Raw genomic sequence first — 26,714 nt, 5'->3', positions numbered from 1 at the left:
TAGGTTCTGGAGACAAATTCTGTAGTTTTCTCTTGTCGGGCTTCCCACGGACGCGTGTGTGTGTCTCTCCCAGGCCGCCCTGCACAGGGGTGGCCCCTGTGGAGTAGTAGAAAGGTGTCTGTGGGGCAAGAAGACAAACATTGCGCGCTGCGGAGAGAAATGAGCCGCCCGCACCCGGGGTGCCGGCGTCACGGTGACTGTCCCAGTTGCCCCGGCACCCAAACACTTCACTTCGGAAAACGCAGTGTCGGGGAGGCCTGGAGGAAGCTGGCGGATGGCGGGGTCAGATTCCCGCGCTCGAGTCAGTCCCCTCAGAGCCCGCCCGGATTCGAAACCCCGTCTGCGCGGCCTGGAGGCCCGCCCAGGAGAGGTGTTTGAGTGTGTCCGCCCCAACCTTCCTTTGCAGATGGGAAAGCCGAGGCCCAAAGAGGATGTGCCCAGGGCCCCAAGTCTCCTTGCCCTCTCTCCCCCAGTTCCCCTCTGTCCTAACCACGGCGATCTACATCCAGAACGATGGATGGTACCTGTGCTGCATGAAAACATTAGAACAGAATTTTTTTTTAAAGAGTTTATTTCTTTATTTGACAGAGAGAGCACAAGCAGGGGGAGCGGCAAGCAGAGGCAGAGGGAGACGGAGGCTTCCCAGGAGGCTTCCCACAGAGCGGAGAGCCCCAGGTGGGGCTCCACCCCAGGACTCTGGGGTCATGACCCCAGCCAAAGGCAGATTCTTAACTGACTGAGCCACCCAGGCGCCCCTAGGACAGAATATTTAAATTCAAGACTTCCCTGACAATCTGACTTAGTTATGCCCGCTTGCTAACTGAGCCCTGGGATAAGAGAGGGCAGGAATGCTATGCTGCTCCCTGACCTCAGGACTTCAACCTCTGGGAATTGGCTCTTCTAGCACTGTCCGGTAACATGCATTCACCCGGATTCAGTAACTACGGATTGAGCTCCCACTCAATTCTAGGATTTGAGGAAACTAGGAAAGAAGACAGAAACAGCCCCAGCCTTCCAGGAGCATGTTATCAAACGAAAGATTCAGAGAAATAAACTCACAGGAAAACAAAGCTGGGGCATTGCAAAGGGTTTTAAGGAGAGCATGAAAGCAGCTGGTGAGCCGGGATGCAGATGCAGCATAAGAGAACGGAACAGAAAGGGTAGACAGAGTGCAGATAAAACATGACTCCCAGAGGGCCCTAGCCAGTTGCATCCCAGGCAATCAGGAGCCGGGATTGGAGACCCCACCCCTGCCGTGACATCACAGGGAAGTGGGGTGGAGACGAACAAAAAGGGGGTCCCCCGCCCTGGCCTTGGACTCCTGGCAGCCCAGAGTGCCAAGGGTAGAGAGAGCCTGGGCACTGAGCAAGGGTTGCCTGACTTAAAAGAACAGGCTCTCCATTCCTCAAGCCTCCTCCAAGCTGTCCCCTCCAGGCTTTGATCTGTTTCCCTGTTCTGAGGACCTCCCCCTCCTGAGGCCACCATTGGGTCCCTTCTGAGTGACCCCTGAGTGCTCTCTCAGCATGAACTGCGTGTCAGATTTCTTCACCTACGAGACCACCAAGTCAGTGGTTGTGAAGAGCTGGACCATTGGGGTCATCAACCGGGCAGTCCAGCTTTTGATCATCTCCTACTTCGTGGGGTGAGTCCTGGGGCCCTTTGGGTCCTAGCAGGGGAGGGCTGCCGGGTGTCCCGTCAGGGTTGCTGTCCAGTTGCCTGACCCTCTCCTCTCTTCGAGGAAACAGTCTCTACCCTGGAGTCCAAGGACTGGATTCTGCCACCCCCATCAGGGATCTGGTCCCCAGATTAGTTCCTTTCCCCAGTAAATCCTCTGGAGTCAGAGAGTGGTTTCTAGGCACACACCCCAAGGGGTGGAATTCTTGCCCTGGTGCCAGCCTCCACCAGGAGAGGTCCCAAGTGACCATCTCCCCTCTCCCTTCTTTCCTGCTCCCACCAGAGAACAAACCACCCTCACCTCTTCCCAGTCTCCTCAGCCAAAGCTTTGGGGTCTCACAAAGATGAGGGAGCACAGGAAAGGGGAAGGAGGGAGACAGCATGGGTCGATCAGGTCATGGTGGGATCATGGTGGGGTGGGAAGGAGAGAACTGGACTGCTTTGGAATGAGGGATTCCCCTTCTGGCTTGAGGAGATGATGAAAGAATGGGGCGAGGGGAGAAGCCCTTGCTCTTGGAGGGTAGGACAAAGCAAGGTGTCTGCTCCTTGGGAGGGGACGGGGAGACACACGGGCACAAATAACTCAAGGGAAGAGTTGCTTAGGGGAAGGTGGGTTTTCTGAACATGATCCAGGTCCCTCCTCGTGAATCCAGAAGCATTCCCCTTTGTCACAAAGCATAATTCTTTTTACCATATAACCCATCCTGGGAGCTGCTTAAGAGCCAGTGGTCCGAAAACCTCTCAGCTCCCACCTTTAGAGGCATCCACCACCCCACACACACACGCACACACACGTGTATGCACCAAGGGCCAGGGAGCAGACAATGGCTGGGGAGAAAACACAGGTTCCATCCTTCTTGTGGTCATTTACACACACCAGTGGGTACCAGAAATGACAGGCAGAAACCCCTAGAGGTTTTCTTTCCCGGTGTGCAGTCTCTGTCTTGCCTGAGACAATGGCTCTGTGTATGAGAAACAGCAAGCCACTGACAACAGTCATGAGTTAATTGAGTCAGTCAAAGAAGCCATCCGGTGTGCATGTGGGCTGGAGCTGCACGAGCGCAGGCCTCCTTGCCTGAAAGGTCAGAGGAGTATATGAGCGAGCGTGTGGAAGAGTGGGCAGGCGTGTGGATTAAGGGATTTTTTGCTTTGCGTGCTTTGTGGGAGCCAGTAGGACTCATTTCTGTGGCTGCTGTCGGCAGGGCTGTGCATCCAGTGCTCCTCTCAGGGATATTAGAGAGAGCATTCCAGCTTTGGGGTAGGAAAACAGCCTTGATGCTTACGTCCAACTTCGAGGTTTTGTGAGATACGATGTTTTGCAAATGCTCCATGTCCGCATCGGCAGAGGCTGGCTCAAAGCTGGTTTTTAAATGTCCCACGTTCACATGTGTATGCGATGCCGTCGCCGTTTATAGCCACTAGACAGTATGGTGGTCGAGGTGAGCCCAAAAGCTGCCTCAGCACATTGCTGGCTCTGCTGGCTCCAGACAGAAAGCTGATAGAGGGTAGACAGCTCCTGGACCGGCCTGCTCTACTCTCCCACTGGCCCTGTCGCTCCCTCATCGTGATATGATCTGATGCTCTGACCCCCAGTGCTGGAGCCTGGCCTGTAGAAACAAGCATGAGATGCTCTCTGGCATCTTGATATCCAACCCCATCCATCTCTCAGCCTGACAGCTCCCCACGGAGCAGCTCCTTCCAGTTATACCCATGCAGCCTGTGGCCCAGCCCCCCGGCCTGAGCCCCATCTGTGAGCACATGAGCCCAGGCACCATTAGGACTCCATGAATCCATTGTCTTTAATTTAGCAGAAATTTATAAAGCATTTCTTCATGCCAGGCATAGAACTTGGGCAAAGCAGAGAGGGCCCTCAACCTCAGGGAGCTTACGATGCAAGAGACGGATGTTAATCAAACAATCTCCACAAACAAATGTAAAATTTCAACTGAGGCTCAAGACTTGAAGAAGAGGTGCACAGTGCTGGGAGAGCGGCTAGTATGGAGATTCCTGACCTGGTCCAGGAGCCAAGAGAAGGTTTTCTGGAGATAAGATGCCCAAGCCAAGATCTGAAGAGTGAGAGCAACCCAGGAGAAAAAAGGGAAGGAAGAGGGTTCAAGCCAGCTCTGCAAAGGGAAAGAGCCAGGCAAATGGGGACAAGAAAAGAAGGTCTCTATGGCTAGAGCAGAGGGAGCAAAGGCAAGGGTGGTTGTAAAATGGGGGTGGGTCACTCCCAGCCAGACCTCAGACACCCTCAGAGCTTTTGTTTTTACACAGGGCCAGTGCATGGGAAGTGTGTGGGGGGAGGGGGGGCAGGGACAGGGAGAGACAGACGATGAGATCTGAGTTGGGAAAATCACTCTGGCTAATTCACCAAGGGACTAGAGCAGGCAGGAGGATAACCTGTTAACGGCGCGGTGCAGTCATGTTGAGAGAGACAATGGTGGCCTGGACTCAGTAGAATTTGGAGGATTTTTAATGCTGTGACATCAACAACTAACTAACGGTTGAATCTCTTCCATAGTATCCCTGCGAGGTAGACCGGATGCAGTCTTAGGCGGCCACATGTAACAGGAGCCAACTGTGTCTCTTATGCATGGACCGCAACGCAGCCGCTCATTTTCTCCACATGTGCTCTCACCCCTGCGCCTGCCTCTGCTGCCTGTCTGGAGTTGACACCACTTCATGCCTGGTGTCCCCTACCCACCCAGGTGCACAGAGAGGCCAGTGGTGTTTCTCCCATGGCTTTCCCAGGGCCCAGTGGCAATCCCCAGTCTCCTCTGTGCGATGGAACTTCCTAAGAGCCAGTCTCTTTAGGGGGTCCATGGGGAGCAGCAGAGGACACAGGAGATCCTGGGGACTGAGTTTCCCCGAAACTGCTGTTGCACGGCCTGAGCTAGTTTGCAGAGCCTCCTGGAAGGAAGCCACCTCGCCTGAAACCAGCAGAGGGGCATTCCCTCCCGTCTGATGCTCCGTCATCAGAAGCACCTGTGGCAGCTGATGGTGCCTCAGACCCCTCACAGCCCTGCTCTCCCCATCCCTTCCTCCCCCTGCAAGGCCTGATCCACAGACTCACTATTTGCACAGCTGGCCCGTGTGGTTCATAATAGCCAGCCTCATTTCGATTCTTTTTTGTAAGATTTTATTTATTTATTTATTTGAAAGTGGGGGGTCAAAGAGAGAGTGTGGGGAGAGGACTAGAGGGAGAGGGACAAGCAGACTCCATGCTGAGCATGCAGCCTGATGCGGGGCTCAACCCGCCGACCCTGAGAGCACAACCTGAGCCGAAATCTAGAGTCGGATGCCCAACTGACAGAGCCACCTCAGTGCCTCAAGCCTCACTTTGACTCTTACGAGGAAGCTCAACAAATACAGTGCTTAAACAGGGGAGCTGTTCTAGTTTAAAGAGAAGGGCCTGGAATTCCACCTTCTTGGCCCACCACCCCATCACTTCAGCCCAGGGTGGCACCCTGAGGCACCCCGCGGGACACCAGGTGACGAGAGGATGGTGGGAAGACCTGTTGGAACCCCCGTCTTATAGGTGCAGAGAGGAGCGCCACTCTTTCCCCCACCACACCTCTCTGCAACCCCATGATGGGGAGACTGTGGAACAGGACCCTCTGGTTAGAAACCTCGCTGTGACACTAATAGGAGTGGGGCTTGGACAGGTCACCATCCATCTCTAAGTCTCTAAGTATCTGGAAAATGGGTTTAGGAATGCCTACCCCAGGGAGTTATGGCAAGGAGAACATGTCAAGTGCCTTGCCTGAAATGGGAGACTCACTAATAGATGGCAACTATCACCATATCCTAGATTCCCCGGCACACCTCCCCCTTCCCCACCACCCAGCTCACACCTTCCCAAGAGACCCCTCTCCTCCTGGCTCCCACAGCACATACTCCCCACGCCCACTCCCCGGGCTCCTCCCTGACTCCATGGGGGTGGACAGAAGGGTGCCAGGACGCTGCTCTGGCCTCCTTCCTGCACATCCCACCTGCCAAGGAGCTGCCACCCGCCTTCCGCTCTATAAATAATAAACCAGGAACATGAGAAAAAAAATAAGTCAGAGCAGCCGAGTAAATGCCAAGAATTGAAGGCTTAGTCCTGCCCCATCTCCTCAGCCCTGGCCTCTAGAGACAGACTCAGCCCCTCTGTTCTGGAAATGAAGCATCCCCTTATTTTAAGCTGCACTGATGACGTCCTTGGGCCCCAAGGGGCCACAGAAATTCTTCCAGTTATTATTTAACTCAGAGAGCGAACTCTGATGTGGCCTCTCCTACCCCCTGGCATAAGAAAGAGCCTTGAAGGAGGAGAAATGGGAGGAAAGAGATAGGTTAATTGTTCTTCGAGCCCTAGGGCCTTTCCTCCTAAGACTTTCCCAAGGCTGCAGATGTTCCCCTCGGGACCAGCAGGGCCAGCCGCACAGGGACCAGGATCCCATTCAGGATGTGAGGTGGTTCTGAGCAGTCTGCCTGGGTGGGAACCCACCTACCGGCTTGGCAAGTTAGCACAGCACTCTGCGCCTCTGTTTCCTTATCTGTAATAAAAGGAGAACAACAGAGGAGTCTCACTGGGTGGGGATAAGGACCCAATGAACCCTTAACCACACAGAGCACTCAAGTGGGATGTTTTGGTTAGATGATAATAATCTGAACCCTGCTTCTCATTGGCAAATGTTCCTGGACTTTAAGGATAGGGTAAGGGGCCTTAAGAAACCGTGTCATTAGATCACCACTCAGAGATGTGTCTATTCTGTGGCCAGGCACACTGAGGCTCCAGAGGGCATGTTTCAACTCCCACTCTGGACAGAGGTGCACTGAGCTGGGAGCTGGGAGATCTGGGTCCTCAGCCTCACTCCCTCCACGGCGCAGGGCCCCTGGCCGTGAGCTGGAAATACTCATTTGGACATAAGGTGGTGGATGAGATTTCTATGTGACCCAAACTTCCTTATGAGACTTGATGAAAACTCTCCTTTTCTAAAAAAGAAAGAAGAAAAGTGCTGGGAAAGGAAAGCACACAGGATCACAAACGTCCACGCATCCCCACAGGCAGGGTGCTCCTAAGAGCCTTCTACAAGCCTGTGCAGCCTCCGAATGGTGCATTCCTCAGGACACTGCCTGATATAAGGCAGCAACAATAAAACAGGGGACAGGTTAGGAGTTGTCTGTCCACCACCGCCGGCTGTGACTCCACCCTTTCAATCCCACTCAAGGGAGCTTTTGGAATTCAAGCGCAGGAGGGAAGCCCCATGATGGGGATAACTCCCAGCCCTCTCACTGAAAACTGAACAAAGAGTCTCTTGCAAATACCAGCCTGTGTGCACGTGAACTTGATGGGCATGTGCCCATCCCACAGGTCACTGTGGCTACCAGCATGACCCAGGAGCTGTTCCTCTCTATGGGGACCTCAGAGGTCATCCAATCCAAACACCTCCCAACTGAATGCATCTCCTTGAGTCTTCCCAGGCATGTGGAACTCACCACCTCCCACAACTGTCTGCTCTTGGACAACTTTCTGGGGTTGGAAAACTCCTGGGCTTGAAGTCCCAACTACCTCCTTATAAAGTCCTCAGGTCAGCTTCCCAGCACAGCACGTGCCCAGCTTTGTGTTCTCTGCACTACACAGTCTCCCGTTCCTTCCTTCCACTCATCCTCAACCTTGTGCCTTCCTGGTTAGCAGGCAGAAAATGACCCTTGTCCAGCATTTCCAAAAGCACACTCCCCGATTCTAGAAGAGGTCACCAGTGTTTCTCCAAAACTAAGAGTGTGTGCGGCACGTTCTGAACTCATTTGATGACCTTTCTCGTTTGTACAATGGGGACAGCAACAGCATCTGCCTGCCAGCGTGCTGTCTGGAACGGATAGGACTGGTCACGGGCTGGAAGCCTGCTATGGAGGCGGAGAGTGGCTGGAGCCTTGAGGGCTGTGATGAGAAAGGCAGGCCCCTCACAGAACTGCAAAGGGAAGAGTTGCCTGTAGGCTCTTGCTGCTGGGGGAGGCTGCCCTAGTCCAGGGAGGGAGGTGCCGGTGGAAGGAAGAAAAGAGGCCCTCCCAGATTCTGGCCGCGGGAAGAAGGCAGTACAGGTAAATGTCCACTGGGTGGCAGCACGCTCCAAGGAATAAGATTTGCAGCCTCTGCCTCCAACCTGCCCGGGAAAGGCTCAGCCCCTCCCTTCCTCCTCCACCCTTCTCATCTGGCGCCTGCACAGAGGGAGACTTCTCCAAGCGCCCAGCTCCCAAATGCCTTCAGCGACTTGTTTACTGAACACCTACTATGTGCCGGCACTTAGGATATACCCATGAGCAAAGCCTGGGATGCTCTGGGTCAGAGGCTTAAGACCCTCTGCTCCTTCTCTTTCCAGTTGTCTGCCAAAGAGGCGGCCTCCCAGTCTGCGGGAATGATGATGCATTGGCAAAGGGGTGATGTCGCCCTCAAGGGGGTGAATATTTGTTCTTGAGGGATTAAAAAAAATCGTACTCTTCTTATGTGTAAAACACAAATAAATACACATACAGCACATAAGCTGATATCTGTAGTATTAAAATTTCAGGTTGGGGGAGGGGGGAAGTAGGGAAAAAATTCTACAAATGGTCCTGAAGCAGGAAAAGGGAAAGATGGGAACATACCACTCTAAGCCAACCCAGGGCAAGGCCTCTCACCTCCAGCATAGGCCTTCCCCAGGCCAGACACCCCATGTGGTCTAGGGTTGGGGAAGGAAACTTTTCCCAGCCTCTGTCTGATGGGCCTAGACCCTCCTCTCTTGCTCTCCCCCTATTCTCCTGCCCAGGTGGGTTTTCTTGCACGAGAAGGCTTACCAAGTGCGGGACACAGCCATTGAGTCCTCAGTCGTCACCAAGGTGAAGGGCTTTGGACGCTATGCCAACAGAGTCATGGACGTGTCTGATTATGTGACCCCACCCCAGGTATGGTCCCCCATCCCAGGGCTACGTGTGGATGTCCAATGATGGGGCAATACAAGGAGGATGTCGATGGGATTCCCCAAACCAGTGGTATCAGTGATCAGTGAAACCCCTTCCCAGTGGCCGGGGGGAGGGCTGCCCTCCAGATCCGTGATCAACACAACACAGAGAGGAGCAGGAGAAGCAAGGTGGGTGGTTGGACTTGACTTGAGCCCACCTCTGCCCTTTATTAGTCCTGTGACCTTGGCCAGATCTCTTACCCTCCACCTTAGTTTCCCCACCTGTAGAATGGGGATAACAGCAGTACCCACCTCATAGATTGGTACTGGTGCATTTTTTTCTCTCCCTTCTCCTACCAAGGGCACCTCTGTCTTTGTCATCATCACCAAGATGATAGTCACTGAAAACCAGATGCAAGGATTCTGCCCAGAGGTGAGGGGAGGGAGGGAGGCTGGATGAAGCAGGGCAAAAAGAAACCACTGTGGGTGGGGAGCGATGGTAGGGAGGGGCGTGGGTGCACACAGAGGCTGGAGTTCCAGCCTTGGAGCTGTGTCTCAAGATCTCCGCCTTCCAAAGGCCCCTGGTTACCGGGAAGCACTGGGAGCCAAAGGGCTCATCCAGGGCCAGCGCAGGGTCCCACACCCACCTGCAGACCTGTCTCCCTACAGAGCGAGGAGAAGTACCACTGTGTATCAGACAGCCAGTGTGAGCCTCAGCGGTTCCCGGGCGGGGGTGAGTGCAGCCCTTCTCCACCCCCTCACAGCCCCAGGGTGTTAGTGGGACCCTGGAAGGTAGCATAACCCCCATGGCGGACAGAGCGGGAGCTGGCCTGTTCCTTGTCATTCTTCCAGCACTTAAGGCACTCCCTGTGTGCCAGACATGGGGGGCTGCCCCTGGAGAAGTTCGCAGCCCAGGGACGGTGGTGACAGACAGGCGTGCATGAGGGAGCAAGTGCTGTCATGGGGGAACCATGGGCACTGGGGAAGGGAGAGGGATTGGTTCTAAGTAGGGGACCCCACATGACTTCCTAGAGTTAGCAATGTTCTAGATGGGCCCTAAAGGATGACAAGAAGTTGGCAGTATAGAAGGGCTTTTAAAAGGACATTCTAGGCAGAAAGAATAGCTACAGCAAAGACTTGGAGGCCAGGAGGAGTACACTGTGCCCTGGGAACAAGAACAGGGCCTTTGGGGTGGCTGGGCCTGGAGGCTGTCACCTCCCTTTGGCTTAGTCTAAGGGTTGGGAGGAGCAAAAGATGAGAGCTCAACAGGGTTCCTGTACCACGGGTCCACCTCCCCTGCCCTCCCTGTTTGTCCCCTCCCCTGCAGGATCCCTGAACAGGGGGTGGTCCCTGATGAGGGGTGGGGCAGGGATGAGGGAGAAGCAAAGGTCCAAGCAGGCACCCAGCATATGTGGCTCCCCCTCTCAGGTATCCTTACGGGCCGGTGTGTGAACTACAGCTCTGTGCTCCGGACCTGTGAGATCCAGGGCTGGTGCCCCACCGAGGTGGACACAGTGGAAATGTGAGGACCCTGCCCCAGCTCTCCTTTGCCAATAGGGAGAGCTCTGCATCTCTGAGCCTGCAGAGAGTCTCAGAGGTACCCCTAGTAGTGTCCACTCCTGGGCTGGAAAGTGGCCTCAGGATGGCACCTTTCCCTACCTCACCTGCCACTCTCCTCCCCCTGGCCCTCAGGCCCCAGAGAGGCCATGACCAGGTGCCTGGTGGGAAACGTCCACCAGGAAAGGTGGTCCCTGGGGGAAAAGCCCTTTGTTTCTTTTCCATTTCCTCGTCCCCCAAAGCTAAGACTCTCTTGTTCTCCCCCACAGGCCTGTCATGATGGAAGCCGAGAACTTCACTATTTTCATCAAGAACAGCATTCGATTCCCCCTCTTCAACTTTGAGAAGTGAGTCCCAGCTCCCTCCCTAAAGAAGAAAGCGGGGCACCCATCCCACCCTGCCAGCTCAGTTTCAGAGGGTGGAGAATCCTGTCCACATGGCTCCCCACACTTGCTCACCCTCTGCCCATCTCCCTGGAGCTCCTATTCCCAATCTCCCACCTGGCCTTGACCACCCAGTACTAGGTGGGCTCTGGGGCCAACCTCTCAGCCAGCCTCCCGCCTTGGGGCTCGGAACCCACAGACGGGAGTTCTGCTGGAGGCAGGTCAGGCACAAGTTCAGCCTGGGCCTGGAACCCGGATACCTCCAAAGGTCGGGGCCGAGGGCTTTCTTTTTTCCTCCCACATCAAGCCCAAGCAGAGGTGTCCCTTTGCCACTAGTTAGTTAGGAGTTCATTGACTCCTTCGCACGCAAGTCCTCGGTGGGCATCAGGCGTGGGCAAAGCACAATGCCAGGCACCACGGAGGTGCTGAGAGAACTCGGGTGTGACTCTTAGCCCCTGGGACTCCCAGCCTAGGAGCTGGGGGTATTAGATACCAACACACTCAACCCTGATATGGAGAGAGGGGGATAGAAGTTGCGGGGAAGATGCAGGAACAGAGGTGACAGAGCCCGCGATCGTCCCAGACATCGGGTCCCAGAGCGCGCTGCCCAGGCGGGAAGGCTAAAGACCTGTGCGGTGCCTGTCTTCCCGCCAGCCCTGGCCTTGCTTCTCTCCTCCGCAGGGGAAACCTCCTTCCCAACCTGACAGCCAGCGACATGAAGACATGCCGCTTCCACCCTGACAAGGACCCCTTCTGCCCCATCTTGCGGGTGGGGGATGTGGTCAAGTTTGCAGGGCAGGATTTTGCCAAACTGGCCAGCACGGTGAGGACCTAACCAAGGACCGGGGTCCCCTTTGGCAGGTGGAGGGTGGAAATACCCGGAGGGCAGAGCAGCGGCCGCGCAGCAGCGCCACCTAGTGGAAGCACTCCAGACCTGCAACTGGCTCGGGCCTCACCGTGTGCTCCCGCCCCTGTCCGGAGGGCCTGCCTCCCTCACCCTTCCCGCCAAGCCAGGTCCCGGGTTCCCACCGTCACACTTGACCTTAGAGCGCTGAAAAAGCCCGTACAATGGGAAAGTGGATCCTAGATTGCTGCTAAGGGACGCAGGACAAAAGCAGGATCTAGAGCCCCAAAGGTCCACACCCCTGACTGCCGTATGTTGTTTACTAAGGAATGTCTGCCAAATCGCTTCCCCTCCACGTAGAGAATGGGAAGAACCACGCGTCTGTGTGTCACGACCCCCAGCCCCCACCCTGGCAGGCGGTGGAGACAGCCCTCCTCATAGTTGGACCCTTCCCACAGGGTGGAGTCCTTGGCATTAAGATCGGCTGGGTGTGCGACCTGGACAGGGCCTGGGACCAGTGCATCCCCAAATACTCCTTCACCCGGCTGGACGGCATTTCCGAGAAGAACAGCGTCTCCCCAGGCTACAACTTCAGGTAATCCCCGGTTTCCTGGGGCCTTGGGAGGAGGAGGCAGGAGCTGTCCTGAAAAGTCACACCTCCAGCCGCCATGCACATGGGGAAGAAAAGGCCCCACACACCCCCATCAGGTGTTGGCTCAAAGTCAGGAAGTGCTTTCTAACTGTCACCGCCAGGAGACGGATAGGCCAGGTCCGCAGGCAGGGCACGTGACCAAGGTCTCCCAGTAGAGCGTGGGCTGTGATTCTGAGCCTTTCTTAGCTCCGGTTCGAAAGCCGTCATGTGCCCAAGGAATGCCCTGGCAGCCTTCTCAGGTACCTGCATTATCTAAGGTTTCTTGATCCACAAAGCAAGGGCTATAGTGGGATCAGTTTACAAGATGGAAAGTTTGTCTTTCTGTTCATAACCAGGAAGTTCCATCTGAGTCACAAATCACAACTACCATGGTCAGGAGTGCTTCCACGCCGTTCCAAGCAAGAGCTCAAGCCGATCTTTCAATATCATCTAGTTTCGATCTCCAATGGCCTTGAGCCATAAGGAATTTCCCCTGAGGGCCCCTCCCATCAACCTTGCTTTGAAGAAAAGGAAGAGAAAACCCAGGGTTAACTGTCTAGAACCAGTTGAAGCTGACCAGCCCTTGACCTTCTGCTATCCTAATGTCCCCGTCTAGGAAACGGCAATAGGATCGTTATCTCTGTTCTGTTTTGCCCTCAATTTTCCAAGACCCTGAGATTTCTGGGAGGGCTTTGAGGACGTACAATGGTGCTATACACTAAACAGGGGACGTTGGGGAAATAGGCAGGGATCAGGGGGAAAAAAGTACACTTAAGAATATGTTTCAGTTACACATTCAAAGAATTGGTACTCGAACTTTCTAAGTGGTGGTGATGTTTTCCAACAGAACAGCAGACGGATGCAAAAAAATAATCATTTCACCTTTTTCTTACCTTTATTTGTAGTTCTAAAAGTATATGTAAAACTACATCCCATTACCCTTTATATTTAATAGTTTAAAATATATATGTATAGTCTCCGGAGAGGAGAATTTTTTAAAATTTGAAAGTGCTTTCATAATCAACTCCAAACTTTAAAAAACCATAGGAAACAACACATATTTTAAAGTAGGTTAAAAATACTGTTCGGCTCCCTGGCAGAAATTGGCATATTTACTCAGTGGGTACATCACAGAGAAATCAATACAAAGGATATTTGTATGGTGTCTTAAAATAGCAACATATTAATAAAATTCTCAGGATCTCAAATGCAAAGTTTTCATCTTCATAACTTCCCTGTGGCCAGTGGGAATTCTTCAATTTCCCAAATAACTTACTTGGCAGGAGAGTGTAGGAAGAATGTTAACTACGATGAAGCCCCCAACTACGGGTGCCACACAGATTTAGAAGAGGCTCTTTGATCTAAAGAAGCTACGGTGTGGGGTCCTCCACCTCCAGTTCTCAATCTTGGGCTTCAGCTGCCCCTCCACCCCGACTCCCCTTCCTGGACCCCCCTCTGCCCCACCCCACAGCAAAATGCGAGGTGGACTTGGTCCTAAACTAGCTTAGGCTGTATTTGGGCAGACAGATCCGAGGATCCCTGAGCCTAACCACCAGGGGCTCATGGGAAGCTGTCGGAGAGATGTGGACCCAGATAACTAACCCCTTCACCAAAGACCCCCAGGCCAGAGCAGGAAGGGGCAAACCTGCTCATTTTGACCTCCTCCCCCCGTAGTTTAAAAGAATTTCCAGAGCACTAGCGTGGGGGGCTATCTGGCAGCCATGACGAGAAGAGGGCTCCTCCCAAGCCCCCTAAGGTTCCTCCCCTGGGTGCCCACCCACCACCCTCGCATTGCCTTCAAGCCACTGGCACCGCATGGAGCCCCGAGGCTGAGCTAAGTGCCCACGTTGGGGAGGCCACAGAGAATAAAGGTCACAGCCAGGTTTGGCACTGCTCTGTCTGATAACAGTAGAACTTCGGATCCCACAAATCTCCTGATCTGTGGGCACCGTACTCATCACCCTGGGTGCCGAGGGTTTCGTGTGCTTTGGCGTGTTGTTCCTTACCCGCTCTGTGAAGCAGATGCCACAATCCCCCCATTTCACAGACAAGAAAACAAAGACTTGGCAGAATGAAACAAGTTTCCCCAAGTCACACAGCCAGTAGGCGGGGGAGCCTGGACACAAACACATTTTCCTGGATGATTTCCATGCAGCCAGGAAGGCTAGGGACATTCACACTTGTGAATCCTCAAAAAAAAAAAAGCACATTTGGTTGATACTTTCGTTGCTTAAAAACGAAGGACCTGCGGTCCACAGAGGTTAGAGGACTAGCAGCAGCTGGAGGCACAATTCAGGGTCTGGCTTTCTGTCCCCCAAACAAATTTGTCTGCTGCTCCCTCTCTATCAGAGGCCAGAGTTTTTCAAACGTCCTACTGTTGCCATTTGCTCTGGAGGAAATGCAGTCATTCAGCCAAGAGTCAGCCTTGTTTTAATCTGCACATTCAGGCAAGAGGCAGTAGAGATTCTCATTTCCATCACTAATTACTTCTGCAGCTCCTTTCCAAATGCCCCCCCTCCACCTTGCTTCTTACAGCTCTTGGCCCAGAGGATCAGAGATTTAGAGAATTTGCAGCCACTGAGGACCCCTAGGGTACCCCTAGGCTGAGGTGACCGGTTCACCACTGAAGAAGCAGAAAGTCCAGAGAGGATGTGACTTGCCCAGGGTTACAAGGGTATCCTGAGGAGCCTTCGAGGTCAGCTACATGTACATGTAGCTACAGCTCTAGCTACATCAGTCTCACTGTGACATGGCCCCAGACATGGGGCCCCCTTCTCAAGATGGCCGGTCCCTCATTGACCGCTCCAGGGATTGGAAAGGTGACCTTGTGTTGAGTCAGAATGTGAGTCCCTTCAACTTCCACCCAGATTACCTGGTGCCGTCCACCTAAATTAATATTTATTTGTGTGATCTCCTGAAACTGCCATCTGTCCCTCCCTGAAACTTGGTGGAAACGTTTTGTTTTTACTCCTCTATCTATTCCGTATGGCTAACTCTCCAGGAGCCACTTTAATTCGGTACTTTTCTGAAGCCTCCTTCCAAGCCCACTGAGAGTGTGGCATGGGTGGGTCCAACAGATTAGTAGTGGGCAAAGGACAGCATTTCTGGAAAATAAGAACTGGCGAGAGTCACCGGGACCCCAGGGGCAGGGGGTGTAGACAAGGGCCTCTCGCCTCACAGGGAGGCCCTCCATTCGCTGGAGCAGGATTTTAACCAGGGACCGACCTCCCTCAAGGCGCTGGGATCAGGCAGTGGTACATGTGAATGCAAGTATTGTGTCTTTGAGCGAGCGGGTGTGTTTGTTAGGGGACCGATGTGAGTCTGTGGGTGAGTGTGTAAGTGTGGCGTGTGCCTGAGTGGGGAGTGTGTGTGTGTGTGTGTGTGTGTGAGGGTGTTGGTGAATGTATTTGAGAGTGTTTGCGTATATGGGGGGGGGGAGATGGTACAAAGATTAAAAATACTGTAGCAGTCAGGGTCCCAGCAGGAAACAGATGGCACATGCAGAATGGGTAATGTGAGGAGAGTTTAATAAGGGGACTGTTTCAAAGGTGTGGGCAGGGTGTAGGGAACCCATGAAGGATAGCGCAGGGCCCGGGACCAGCGACGGGACACAGGTGACTGCCCAGGTCTGAAGGGCAGAGGGCAGGAAGCAATTCCTAGAACCCGGGGACAGGAGCTGTGACTCGGCCAAGCCACCAGCGGAGACAGCCTGGGGCAGGGTGGGGAAGGCAGGCACGTGAACCCAGGGATTTCCTCCATGAACATTCAGAGGTCTCTAACCCTTGTATCTCCTGGGTGAATTCATGGACCAGATGCCCACTAAGATGCAGATATCCATCCACATGAGCAGTTTTGCAGGCATTTTCTTTGCTTTAAAAAAGCCAACTTATTTCTACAAGTAAGATATAAAAACATCCTCAGAATAATAAATCCAAGCGATCCTGATACATAGGAGGGACGATGTGGAGACTTCCTCTCCTTCCTCCAGTCTCTCTCCCCTTATAGGAAGTTAGCATCTTGGACAGTCTAATGGGCTTCCCTCCAGTGCTTTTTCTCTGCATTTATGAGGCATAAAACTCCAGGGCTCTGAAGATCTTTAAAAGCCCATCCCCAGACCTCAGATTGAGAGCCCCTAGAGTTAGGTTTGCAAAGCCTTTCGTGCCTATTTTGACAGGATTCACAGCTCACGCTCACGCCCCCGTAGTAGGCTCAGGAAGACAGAGACGTGCCCAGGATTCCACAGCTTAAGCAAGAGGGACACGGGGACTCAAACCCAGGGACCCGATTGATCTGTAGCCATTGCTTCCGGCATACCTTCCACCGTCACATCGTTTGCAACCACATCATTTGCAAGCAAGCGGGAGAGACAGGCCCAGCCGTGATGGCGGGAACGACGGGGCAGAAGCAAAAACGGTGCATTTAGTGACATCAGATCCGTGTTTCTCCTCCGAGCCCTCCGAGCCCAGGCAGCTTCGCTACGAAAAGGCAAGGCAGCTTTGGATTTCCTGTCTTGGTGTCTGGGACAAAAAACACTCGTTCAGCTGCTAGATGTTCCTCATGCTGGAGGTGTTTCTAGTGACGGTTTCGTGTTGGAAATGTACCCACAGCAGCTTTCCTGGAGCTCGGAAATTTGGCGTCTTCCCTGCTTCCATGCAGAAACGTGCAGATCAGCAAGATCTTAGGCCAATTGAATGAGATGGAATCGAAAGTGCGCCCTTGGCTTTGAGCATTCTTTCTGCAATCTGGGTTTTTCTCCTTCCAAAAGCCATAGAATATGTGTTTTTAAAAGCAGCCACTTTCCATCATCTCCGCAGAGACACTCGAAGGCCCCTGTGATGGGGGTAGATTTTGCCTGCCTTCGCCATGATCCGTTTTCCTCTTTGTTTAGGTTCAAGTGGGAGGAGAGGCCATCAGAGCAATCCCGAATTTATACAGCCTTTTATAATTTTCAGGTCTAGCCTGGCCCCACGACAACCAACTCTGTTGGTAGGAAACAGCAGCTAACCCTCATCGAACACGTCCCGGTGAGCCAGCCAGGTGCTCTTTGCAGATTATCTCATCGACTCCAAAGAGAGAGAATTTTATAGCTGGAAACCTAACATTCAGAGGTTTCATTATCTGCCCAAGACCACACAGCAAATAGTGCTGGCCTGGAATTTCCAATTCCCGCAGCCTCCAAGCCTGTGCTGGTAACCATGAGTATCCTGTAGGACCGGTATGGTTATCCCCATTTTACAGACAAGGAAACTGAGGCCAAAGAGGTTACTCCCAGGAACAAACGCTAGCCATCTGGCGCTCAGCTACCTCTTTCAGCTCCATGTCCGTTGATCCTTCCCTGCCTCATTCAAGATGAACTAATAGCAATATTTATAAAAAGATCAACCACCAGTCATTGCTTAAGTGCCTGCCCCTGGAGCTGAAGAGGTTCCCAGAACGTGCGTAAGTAAATATGGCTTGGGGTCTTCTCTAAGGGAAGGCGTCCCAGCCTGCTCCAAGGATGTTGCCCCCCCCACACACAGTGAGTCTGCCAGGAGATATTTTCCTATCAGTATAAAATCAACTGTAAAAGTCTATTTCAGCTGGCAAAATCACTTCTCACCAGGCAAAAGCTTTGCGGAGAACACCACTTCCTTCACTCAGACAACTCAAATTCCAGGCCCAAGTTTTCCCTCACGAGTCCGACCCAGATCCTGCAAGTTTGTTGCTATTTTTCCTGTAACAGTTACGTGTCCTTGCTTTAGGAAGGAATTTCCATCACTCTATGGGATCGTTTCTAAACAGATGTCTGAGAGCTTCCAAGGGGTTCGTACATCGTGATAAAAACCTCCTCCCTTCAGCAAACGCTTATCGACTGCCGACTTCTGCAAATGTCAGCCCAGCATGGAGAAGCACTCCTGCGGGCCAGAGCCACCCAGGGCTGAAATTGGGCTGCTCCGACAGGCAGCGAGTTTCCTCTCTCTGGAGGGGTCCAGGCAGCGGCAGCAAACCTCTCGTAGCTAACGAGGGGAGGGCTCTGAAGACGCCTTCCGATGCCAGATTCCGTCAGGCTTTGTGGCTGATACAAATACAATGGAGACCAGTTCCTGTGATCACATTAAAATGATAAACCTGAACCCAAGAACAAAATATTTATACGAAAAATATTTCGTGCTGGAGCAAGCCGAGAAAAAATAATTATTCATCTTAAGATGAAGCAAAAGTGAAGCAGAGAGAGCCCGGGCTGCGGGGCAGGAGGCTGTGTCTCAGGCCTCGCCGCACATGCTCAGTGTGATTTTCAGCAACTCTCAGCCCCTCCGTGGGCCTCAGTTTCCTCCTCTGTGAAATGGGCTGTTTCGAGGTGATAAGTTCCCTTCAAGCTCTGAAAGTCTGAATGAGTGCATGTGGGTGCCTGGGGAAGGTGCTGGCGGCGGCCGCGAACGCGCGCACTCTTATTTATAGACCCGTCACGTCCGAACGGTAGCTTCCACACTGCCCGGCAAGCACATCTGACAAGTGATTTATTACGGTAATTGATGTTTGTACTTCCTCATTCTTTATCTGTTGCTGCTCGGGGCCCAAGAGATCACGTGCGCACACACACAAACACAAGTGTCTCAGCCCTGTCAGGCCTCTGCTTGTTGGATTCTGGGCTGTGTTGGGCTTGTCCTGTCTGGTCTCAGCACAGTTATCTCTGGGAGGGTCCCCATGGGTGCGCCCCTCTCTCCGCGGGGGTTTGTGAAGAAACTCACCCAACAAGGGAGCTGAGACACTCAGAGCCTAACGGAGCAGGAAGCCACCCCTCGCCCCGCAGCCCCAGCAGGAGGAACGGGAGCCCGGCCAAGAGCTGAGGTCCCTGACAGGAGACACAGTGGGCCACATACCCACCATCTTCCCGCCCTCGGGCTCCTCCAGTGCCCCCATTCCCCAAGGCCCCCCATTAACCAGAGAGGAAGGGAGGCAGGTCAGCCGTGGAGAGTGGTGGGCACACCAGGGACTGTCTGGCTTCCTTCCACTGCTACCGGCAGCCAAGCCCGCAGCAGCTCAGCTGTTTTCCCAGGCATCAGCTCTTGCCTGCTCACCGAGGCCACCCTTGAGTCTCCTTCTGGCTCGTCTCTCGGGGGGGAGGCAGGGGTGGGCATTGGTGTTCAGATCCCAGCTAGACCCCTGGCAGGCCCAGGAGCTTTTAGAGCCACCGGCCAGGCTTCTCTCCAGCCTGAGGAACACCATATGACGTGCACTGAAAACTCTGAGCTTCACAGCCAGCAGCTCACGGAATCCTCCGTCACAAGCCTGCCACTCTCACTAGTACCCCCGTTTCACATCTGGGGAGACTGAGGCTCAGGCAGACGAAGGACTTTCCCTCGGCTTACATGAGCTCATTCAGAGCCACGGTTCAAGCCCCAGGACTGTCTCATTCCAAAGCCCCTCCACCAACAGCTGCACCACTAAGCGGTCGATGTGAGGCCTGAATGAAGGAACAGGTGTGCGAGCCTCCAGCCTAGCGCTCAGCATGGGGTAAGCGCAGCCCGCAGATTCTCTCTCTGCTCTGCCCGCCCCTATTCCCCTCCCCAGATCCCATCCAGCCGCCTGCCCGATCGATCGGAATGTTTTCTGCCTGATGCTTCCACCTTACACTGGCTCCACCTGAAGAATGGGAGAATTTAGAGAAGGAGGTAACCCAGAGGCCAATGTTGGTGCTAAACTCATTCTGGGAGATGTCAGGAATCCACTGCTGCCTTCAGAAAGCAGTTACCCTGCCCGTTACTGCCTCAGGGAGGCCCTCGGGCAAAGGCAGTGAGATCTGGAGCATGGTCAGTGGTGCAAACTGTGGAGAGCAGTCTGCTGCAGGTACCGAGCGAGGGGCCTGGGTCCTGCAGGGGCCGGAAAGGTAACACAGGATTCCACAGCCTCTGCCCACACTGATAAAGGGCTCTGGAGAAAAAGGAAACAAAGGAAATACCTGTTTCACCCTGTTTGCCCATTTCTGTGGTGTAAATACACCCCCCATGTCAATTTCAAGCTACAGGCTTGAGGTCGCAGAATGTGGAACTGGGACGCGATGCAGCCAGCGTCTCTACCGCCCCAGCAGGTGGACCCGGCCTTCTCCACCTGTCCCTGTCCTCCAGCCCACCAAGCTCCTGCAGCTTCTTCAGGGACACTATGTCCCTTCCCAGGACAGGGCTCGTCCTGCAGCCTGGAAAGCGGCCCCCACCTCTGGCCTTCGCACCTTTCAACCCTCCATCCCTCAGGCCTCAGTTCCAACGGCGCTTTACAGGAAGCCTTCCTCGGCTCACAGCCTTGGTCAGATGATCTTCAGTATATGTGCTCTTCGAACGGTGCTCTGTCCTCTCTGGCCCTGACGTCAGACTTTAGCTAGTATGGGGGTGTGTTGTTATTAATATTTCTCTCCCTCAGATGAGAGCAGACCTTGCCAAGGTGTCAATGGGGTCTAGCACAGTGCCTGGCATAGGGTAGGTGTGCTCTGAGTACCTGCTGGGCCCTGGTGGATGAGTAGGAGTTTTCAAGGCAGGAAGGGAAGGAGAGGGGAACAGCATGGGCCCAGGCAAGAAGTCCGTGTCTGCAGGGTGTGTTCAGGAAACCCGAGAAAGCAGCTGGTGTGGTGTGGCTGGCACTTCTTGCCAACAGGCAAGGAAGGGGGACTGGGTCGGGCTGGGTGTCGGTGGTGTCGTTCTCGCCAACCATGTTTCTCAGCCAAGAAAACCAAAGCTGGAGAGGTAGGAATCGGGGGATTTGGGAGAAGTCAGGGCTGGCCAGGGTGTCCTTCCACCCATGCCCTTTTCAGAGGAGGATGCTGGGGGATCCTTCCCACACTCCATGGCTCTAATGTTCTCCTCTGAGCCAAGGACACTAGGCGTCGAGACCCGCCTTGCCAATCCAAAAGGGATCCCAGCTGGAGAACTGAAAGAAATCAGCCACAACCTAACAGAAATCAGGCAACAAAAAACAGACTAGAATGCTGGCTCACAGTGTGAACTCTGGCACTGGACTCCCTGAATTTGAATCCCAGGTTCGGAACTGACTATTGGGTTTGCAGACCTTAGACAAATTGCTTAATCTGTGTTATCCTGCTTCCTCATCTGTCGAATGGGAAGAACAACAGAATTCAACTCCTTGGGGCTGGGTCTTAAAAGAGATGGTAAGTGTTAAAAAGCACTTGGTACAGTGCTGGGCATATAGTAGGTGCTCAGTGTGTGCCTTCCCTCCCTGAGCACTGTTCTTCCTCCTTTCTCCCTCCCAGGAGGAGAACCAGTCCCTGCCAACCCTCCTGCGAGGGTGGGTGGTTGGTGAGATAATGATCTTATCATACTTCTTGCCTCTTGGAAGGCAGGTGCTGGAGAAAAACCAAGTCCGCTTTGGTTTTTCTCCCTGTTCCTTCACATTCCTCCCCAAGATAAATTTAGCCAGCCTTCGCTTTGAACACAGTGCCCAGGGTGCTGACTTTTTGTTCTCTGAGTCGATGTGAGAGCATTCTTCATGGCTGCAGCCCCAGGCTGGAATGCAGACTTCAGGAGCACAGTCCTAGCCCCTGCCCTGCCCCAAACACCTGTGACAGTCTCACCACCACCCCCGACCCTCCCGGTCCCTGAGGACATCGGGTGCCACATCTCCCAGACAGGGAACCTGAGTTCTCCAGTGACATGAACAGAACGCAGAATACAGAAGGGCTTGGAGATCTGGTTCCTTTCCAGCCACCCGGAGCTCAGAGGCAGCGTTCAGGGTTAAGAGCAGAGCCTGGATTCCATCTCCGGCCAGTTACCTTCTCCTCCCTCTCCCCACCTGTAGAATGGGTCCCCACTGGGTCTGGGAAGCCCTCTGCTGCTGCCACCCAGACCATAACCTACCACAGCTTTAAAGTTGGCCCATCCCCTCTCCTCTCCCCTTGTCCTCCAGCTCTTCGGTTCTTTGGCTTAGGTAGTTGGGTTTCCTTCGGTCTTCTTCCTGGGGCCCATTTTTACTCTGGGACTCGGTCTCAAGACGATCATCCTGCCTTCTCTACCTCCCTCTTTGGCTGCAATGTCTATAGGACACACCTTCCCAGGTCGGGCACCCCGGGGGGACACTTTCCCTCACTGACTAGCTTTCAGGCTTACTCTTCAGCCCGGGACAGCAGGTGCACCGTGTGGGCATACATGCTCCAGCCATGCCCAGGCACAGGCAGGCAGGAAAACATGTAGCCCGACTCCTTCCCGACCCTGTTAAACTCTTCTTCTGTTCCGACCCTCCAATGGCCTGTGGATGCCTCCCACTGCGGAGCCCACCGGGAACCGGAGGGCAGGGAGCTTGAGGGAGGCAGGATCTGCAGACCAGGCTCCCAGACCCTGCAGAGAAGGGCAGGCAGAGAATGGGTGTGGAGGGACAGCCAGAATACCAGGATCGCGACAGTGCCTGTCTTAAAGGGTGGGTCTTGGTGTTTACCCCTCTCACTAACAGACCCACTGAGGGGTGCATGAGTACCCCCATGTCATAGACATGAACAGGGATACTGTTCTGAGTCACATGAAAGGGGTGGAACCAGGATTTAGACTCCTTTCTTCCTGGCTGCAGAGTTCTGCTCAGCCAGAGCAGACAGTGGCTGACGTTGTATGAGTTTCGATGACTCTTCTCCAAAATGACCTTGCTCCCATGCCTGTGACCCCTCTGCTGTCTGTGCCCTTGAGCCGAGCATTTCCCTCTCCCTGCCCGAATGCAAATAGCCCTGGGAGGGCTGTTACAGTCACGGACACCTGCGGGGAAGGAGACTCCTCTCTCTGTGGGAGAGGCCTGGGAATCCGGGCATCATCGGAAACACTGAAGGGGAGACAGCTGGCACCAAATAAGAGCCATGTCTTATGTCAACAGAGTTATGGGGCTTTCCGAGCCCTTTCACCCCATCATCTCACTTAACCCTTGCCGTGCTTCTGGGATCCTGGCGTCAGGAGCCTGTGTCGCCGCTGCGGGTCCATTGTAGTCCCAAGACATTACACTTCGCTGATTAGTCTAGAGTTTTGCCTATGATGGGCGGGGCCGTAAGGGGCGTGCACTGGCTTCAGGCAGACACTATTTGCACTCCTAGTGCTTGTGAAGCCACAGGCAGTCCCTTCCCCACCCCTTCCCCGGACATCTTCACAGTGAGGTGCTCATGCCCCCACTTTGAAGATGATCATTCTTACCTGTCCCCCGCACGGCTCCTGGCACCCAGCAGTCCAGCCAGAGAAGGGGTAGAGGATACAATCTTGGGCAACTCTAGCATTAGTCTCAGCCCCTGGGTGACCCTGGACTAGTCTCTTAACCTCCTCAGAGCCTCGCTTGAAAAATAGAGCAATCACATCCCTATCCCGCAAGGCTTTTAAAAACCGCTCTATAAATATATTTCTTCAACAATAATAACAGCCAACAGCAGTAAGCATTCCCTGGGTGCTTACTGTGTTCCAGGCACTGTTCTAGACCCCTGGGGTGTGTGCTTTCACTCAATTCTCACAGCACCCCTGTGAAGCAGGACTTCCATATTATTCCCAGTCATAAAAGCAGAAACTGAATCTCAGAGAGGTTTAGTTACTGGCCCAAGGTTGCACAACTGGTAAGTGGCAGAGCCAGGCTTTGAACCCAAGTACGCTGAGAAGCCTGTGGGGAGGGGACCATCTGCAGTGAGTAAAGCCCAGGGATACCCAAACAAATAAAACCGAAGAAGCCTGGAGTCCAGCAAGACTCAGACTTTTGTACACACCACAATCATCTAGGGAAATTACTTAAAAGACAGAGTCCTGGGCCCCAGGCACAGAGATGCAGGTGGGGCTGGGAAGCTGCCTTGGTATCAAGGCCCCAGGATGACTACGCAGAGGGTCAGCTAACTACACAGGGAGGACCGTGGCTGGTGTCCAGCAAACCACTGGTGAGATGCTCAGTGAGTGAGAGCTGTAGGCTCCAGAGGACCCCGACGCTTCAGGGAGGAGCCCACAGTGGGACCCACCTTCCACCTCTGGTTTCCAGGTTTGCCAAGTACTACAAGATGGAGAATGGCAGTGAGTACCGCACACTCCTCAAGGCTTTCGGCATCCGCTTTGACGTGCTGGTGTATGGGAATGTGAGTCCTTGTGCCGGGCAGATGGGGGGAGGACAGGGAAGGAAACCCAGACCAGTCTTGGGCCCTCAAGAGCCTCCTCCCGGGGTGGGGGGCAGGGTCCTGCCACTGACCAGCTCTGAGAGCATCCGTGAGTCACATCTGTAGTCTCTTCACTGCTACGGTCAAGGGTTGGGGCCTCCTGGTCGACCAAGAGCCCTCTGCTCCACCATCTCTCTGGCTGGGAGTCCTCCTTCGGCCTCAAGCCTCAGGACCTCGTGCTGGGCTCTCTGCCCACCCGCTTTGGTCTCTTCTCTTGCAGGCTGGCAAGTTTAACATCATCCCCACCATCATCAGCTCTGTGGCCGCCTTCACCTCCGTGGGAGTGGTGAGTTCAGCCCCTTTAGCCTCAGACAGGAGGCCCGTCAAGGTGGGGCTCCAGGTGGGGGTCGGGGTGGGGGAGTGGCCCAGGTATGATGCCCTGCTTCTGCCTAGAATGGAAAGTCCAACCTCTGGCCAGGTGCCTCAATCTCCCTCATCGCCTCCCTGCTGGAACATCTCCAGTCACAGAGAGCTCACTACCTCCCGCAGCAGCCTCCCCGACTGCGGGAGTTTCCACCTGGTACCAAGTTCCTGCTCCCCCACCGTGCAGGTGAAGGAGGAGACTCCAGGGTTCCACAGACCAAAGGAACCGAGCCCTGCTCCCAGGGACTTCTACCCCCTCACCCTCTGCTTCTCCCACCAAGTCCTCTCTCTGCATCTTGGTCTGCGGTCACTGCCAAGTGCTGAGAGGTGGGTGAAGGAGGCATCCTGCAAAGCCCCCCCCCCGGGACGTTTTTCCAAGTGGAAACATCAGTCAGGTGTCTTTGGAGGACTCGCCCAACCCTTGGCCTGCTGTCTGCCTGAGGGCAGTCCTCCCCACTGCCCAACCGCTCAGCGGCTGCTGGAGCCTGTGCTTCCTGCCACACTGAGCCCGCCCTGCCTCTCCTCCAGGGGACTGTGCTCTGTGACATCATCCTGCTCAACTTCCTCAAGGGGGCTGACCAGTACAAAGCCAAGAAGTTTGAGGAGGTGAGCTGGAGGGGAGGGGTGGGGAGGCATGAGAGGTAGAGAGACAGTGCAGGGACTAGCTGGGCACCCCTAGACCCCAGGGACTCTCAGTGGCTCCCCCTTCTGGGGGCTTCTTAAGGGGATTCATGAGGCCTCAGCGCAAACTGGGGGTCCCAAGGAGAGGGAGTTGGCCAAGAATGGGCTCTGCAGGGCGGTCTGTGGGTCATCACTGCTGACAGCCCGATCCACTCACTGTCCCCTCTCCATTTCTGAGGCAGGACAAATTCTGCCATGGGTTAGCTCAGGTTTCGGTTGGCCCATGAGGTTCGTGGTTGTTCAGACTGCTGGCATCACACAGTCTTGATGGAGCTCCCTGATAACGGGGCCCTGAGCCTCCACTGCCACTTCTGCCAAGCAGAGTCCCATGGCAGGGGGAGTCTTGCCCACAGCTAGAGCACGATAACACCAGCGCTTTGCCTGCAGGTGGACGAGATGATGCTGAAGGTCACTGCCTCGGCCAACCCAGAGTGCTCCAGCGACCAGACCACCGAGGAGAAGCAGTCCACAGATTCAGGGGCCTACTCCATTGGCCACTAAGGCCTCTGCCAGGGCCCCAAGCTCATCCATGGGCTCCAGGCCTCCCGATAGGGCACCCCACCTGGGCAAGGAGGGATGGAAAGGGAAGGGGCTTTCATTTCTGCTGCTCACCCCAGGAAGCCATGCTGGACCCAGGGGTCTGGGCCTCCCAGTGTTCTGGCAGAGAGGTAGTACCCCCTGCTAAGACCTCCATCTCCCTTCACCCCTTGCCTTGCCCCTGTCTGCCTCCCAGGACCCCCAGGGCAGCAGCCCTTGAGTTGTCCCCCTTCTGAAGAGTAGAGAGCATAATAGTAATAGCAAGTGGCCACAAGGCATTGCCAAATGCCGGGCAGCGTCACACACATTATCTCATTTAACCCTTAGAGTCATCCTATGAGGTAGTTATTAGTTTCCCTGTTTTGAATGTACACTGAGGCCCCGAGAGACTGAGTCATTTGCCCAAGTCCACACAGCCAAGAAGCAAGAGGACTGGGATTTGAACCCAGATCGAACTCCATCACCCATACCCCACAAGAGAAGGGTGAACTCCCAGGGGGTGGCCGCCCCTGCTGCTTCAGCCTCCCCCATGGTGACCAGGATTAGGTTTCGCTTAATGAAGAGTGAGCCCCATGCTTTCAGCAGGAACTCAGGCCCTGGTGTAGGGAAGACCAGTTAGACAGGGATGCGGGTGGACCTGACTTGGGTGGATCCTCAGTTCAGAAGGAAACAGGAGGCATGACTTAGCTCTGTACCCAGCCATGGGTCTCTCTCTGGGACCCCCACATAATCCCACACATCGGGACACCCCCCCCCAGCAGTGGAATTAGGCCCCCCACAGGGTGGGGCATGATTCCCCTGACCCAGGCCCTTGTCTCAGCGGGCCGTGCTCCTTTATGACGCTGGTGAACATGCTCCAGGGAGGCCCGAGGCCCTGGGAGCAGCGGCCAGCCAGGCTGCCCCCCCACAGGGTCCTAATGGGCAGTCAGCCTTCAAAGGTTAGAACCTCTCTTGTCCCTCTCCCCTGTTTACAGATGAGCAGACTGAG

At 54.4% G+C, this 26,714-nt stretch overlaps 1 protein-coding gene across 1 annotated transcript; it reads left to right on the top strand.

Moving 5' to 3' along the window:
* Positions 1–1,523: 1,523 nt before the first annotated feature.
* Positions 1,524–25,828, top strand: LOC111149995 (purinergic receptor P2X 3). Its single transcript, XM_022507296.1, has 12 exons — positions 1,524–1,642; positions 8,460–8,595; positions 8,953–9,024; positions 9,261–9,324; positions 10,020–10,113; positions 10,418–10,495; positions 11,213–11,354; positions 11,834–11,970; positions 23,974–24,067; positions 24,366–24,431; positions 25,037–25,114; positions 25,577–25,828. The coding sequence occupies exons 1-12, from the start codon at positions 1,524–1,526 to the stop codon at positions 25,688–25,690; spliced, it is 1,194 nt and encodes a 397-aa protein (XP_022363004.1). The 3' UTR covers positions 25,691–25,828.
* Positions 25,829–26,714: the final 886 nt, after the last annotated feature.

Source organism: Enhydra lutris, unplaced genomic scaffold (genome assembly GCF_002288905.1).
Source record: "Enhydra lutris kenyoni isolate GAN:26980312 unplaced genomic scaffold, ASM228890v2 scaffoldscaffold22, whole genome shotgun sequence".
In the NCBI taxonomy this organism is placed as follows: Eukaryota; Metazoa; Chordata; class Mammalia; order Carnivora; family Mustelidae; genus Enhydra; species Enhydra lutris.
This window is presented reverse-complemented; position numbering and strand designations above follow the sequence as displayed.

Excerpts from the sequence above, each read along its gene's own strand:
- LOC111149995 (XM_022507296.1), top strand. The coding sequence starts at position 1,524 with ATGAACTGCGTGTCAGATTTCTTCACCTACGAGACCACCAAGTCAGTG. Across the intron at positions 11,355-11,833 it reads TTGCCAAACTGGCCAGCACG|GGTGGAGTCCTTGGCATTAA; the intron begins GTGAGGACCTAA and ends CCCTTCCCACAG. Across the intron at positions 24,432-25,036 it reads CCTTCACCTCCGTGGGAGTG|GGGACTGTGCTCTGTGACAT; the intron begins GTGAGTTCAGCC and ends CCTCTCCTCCAG.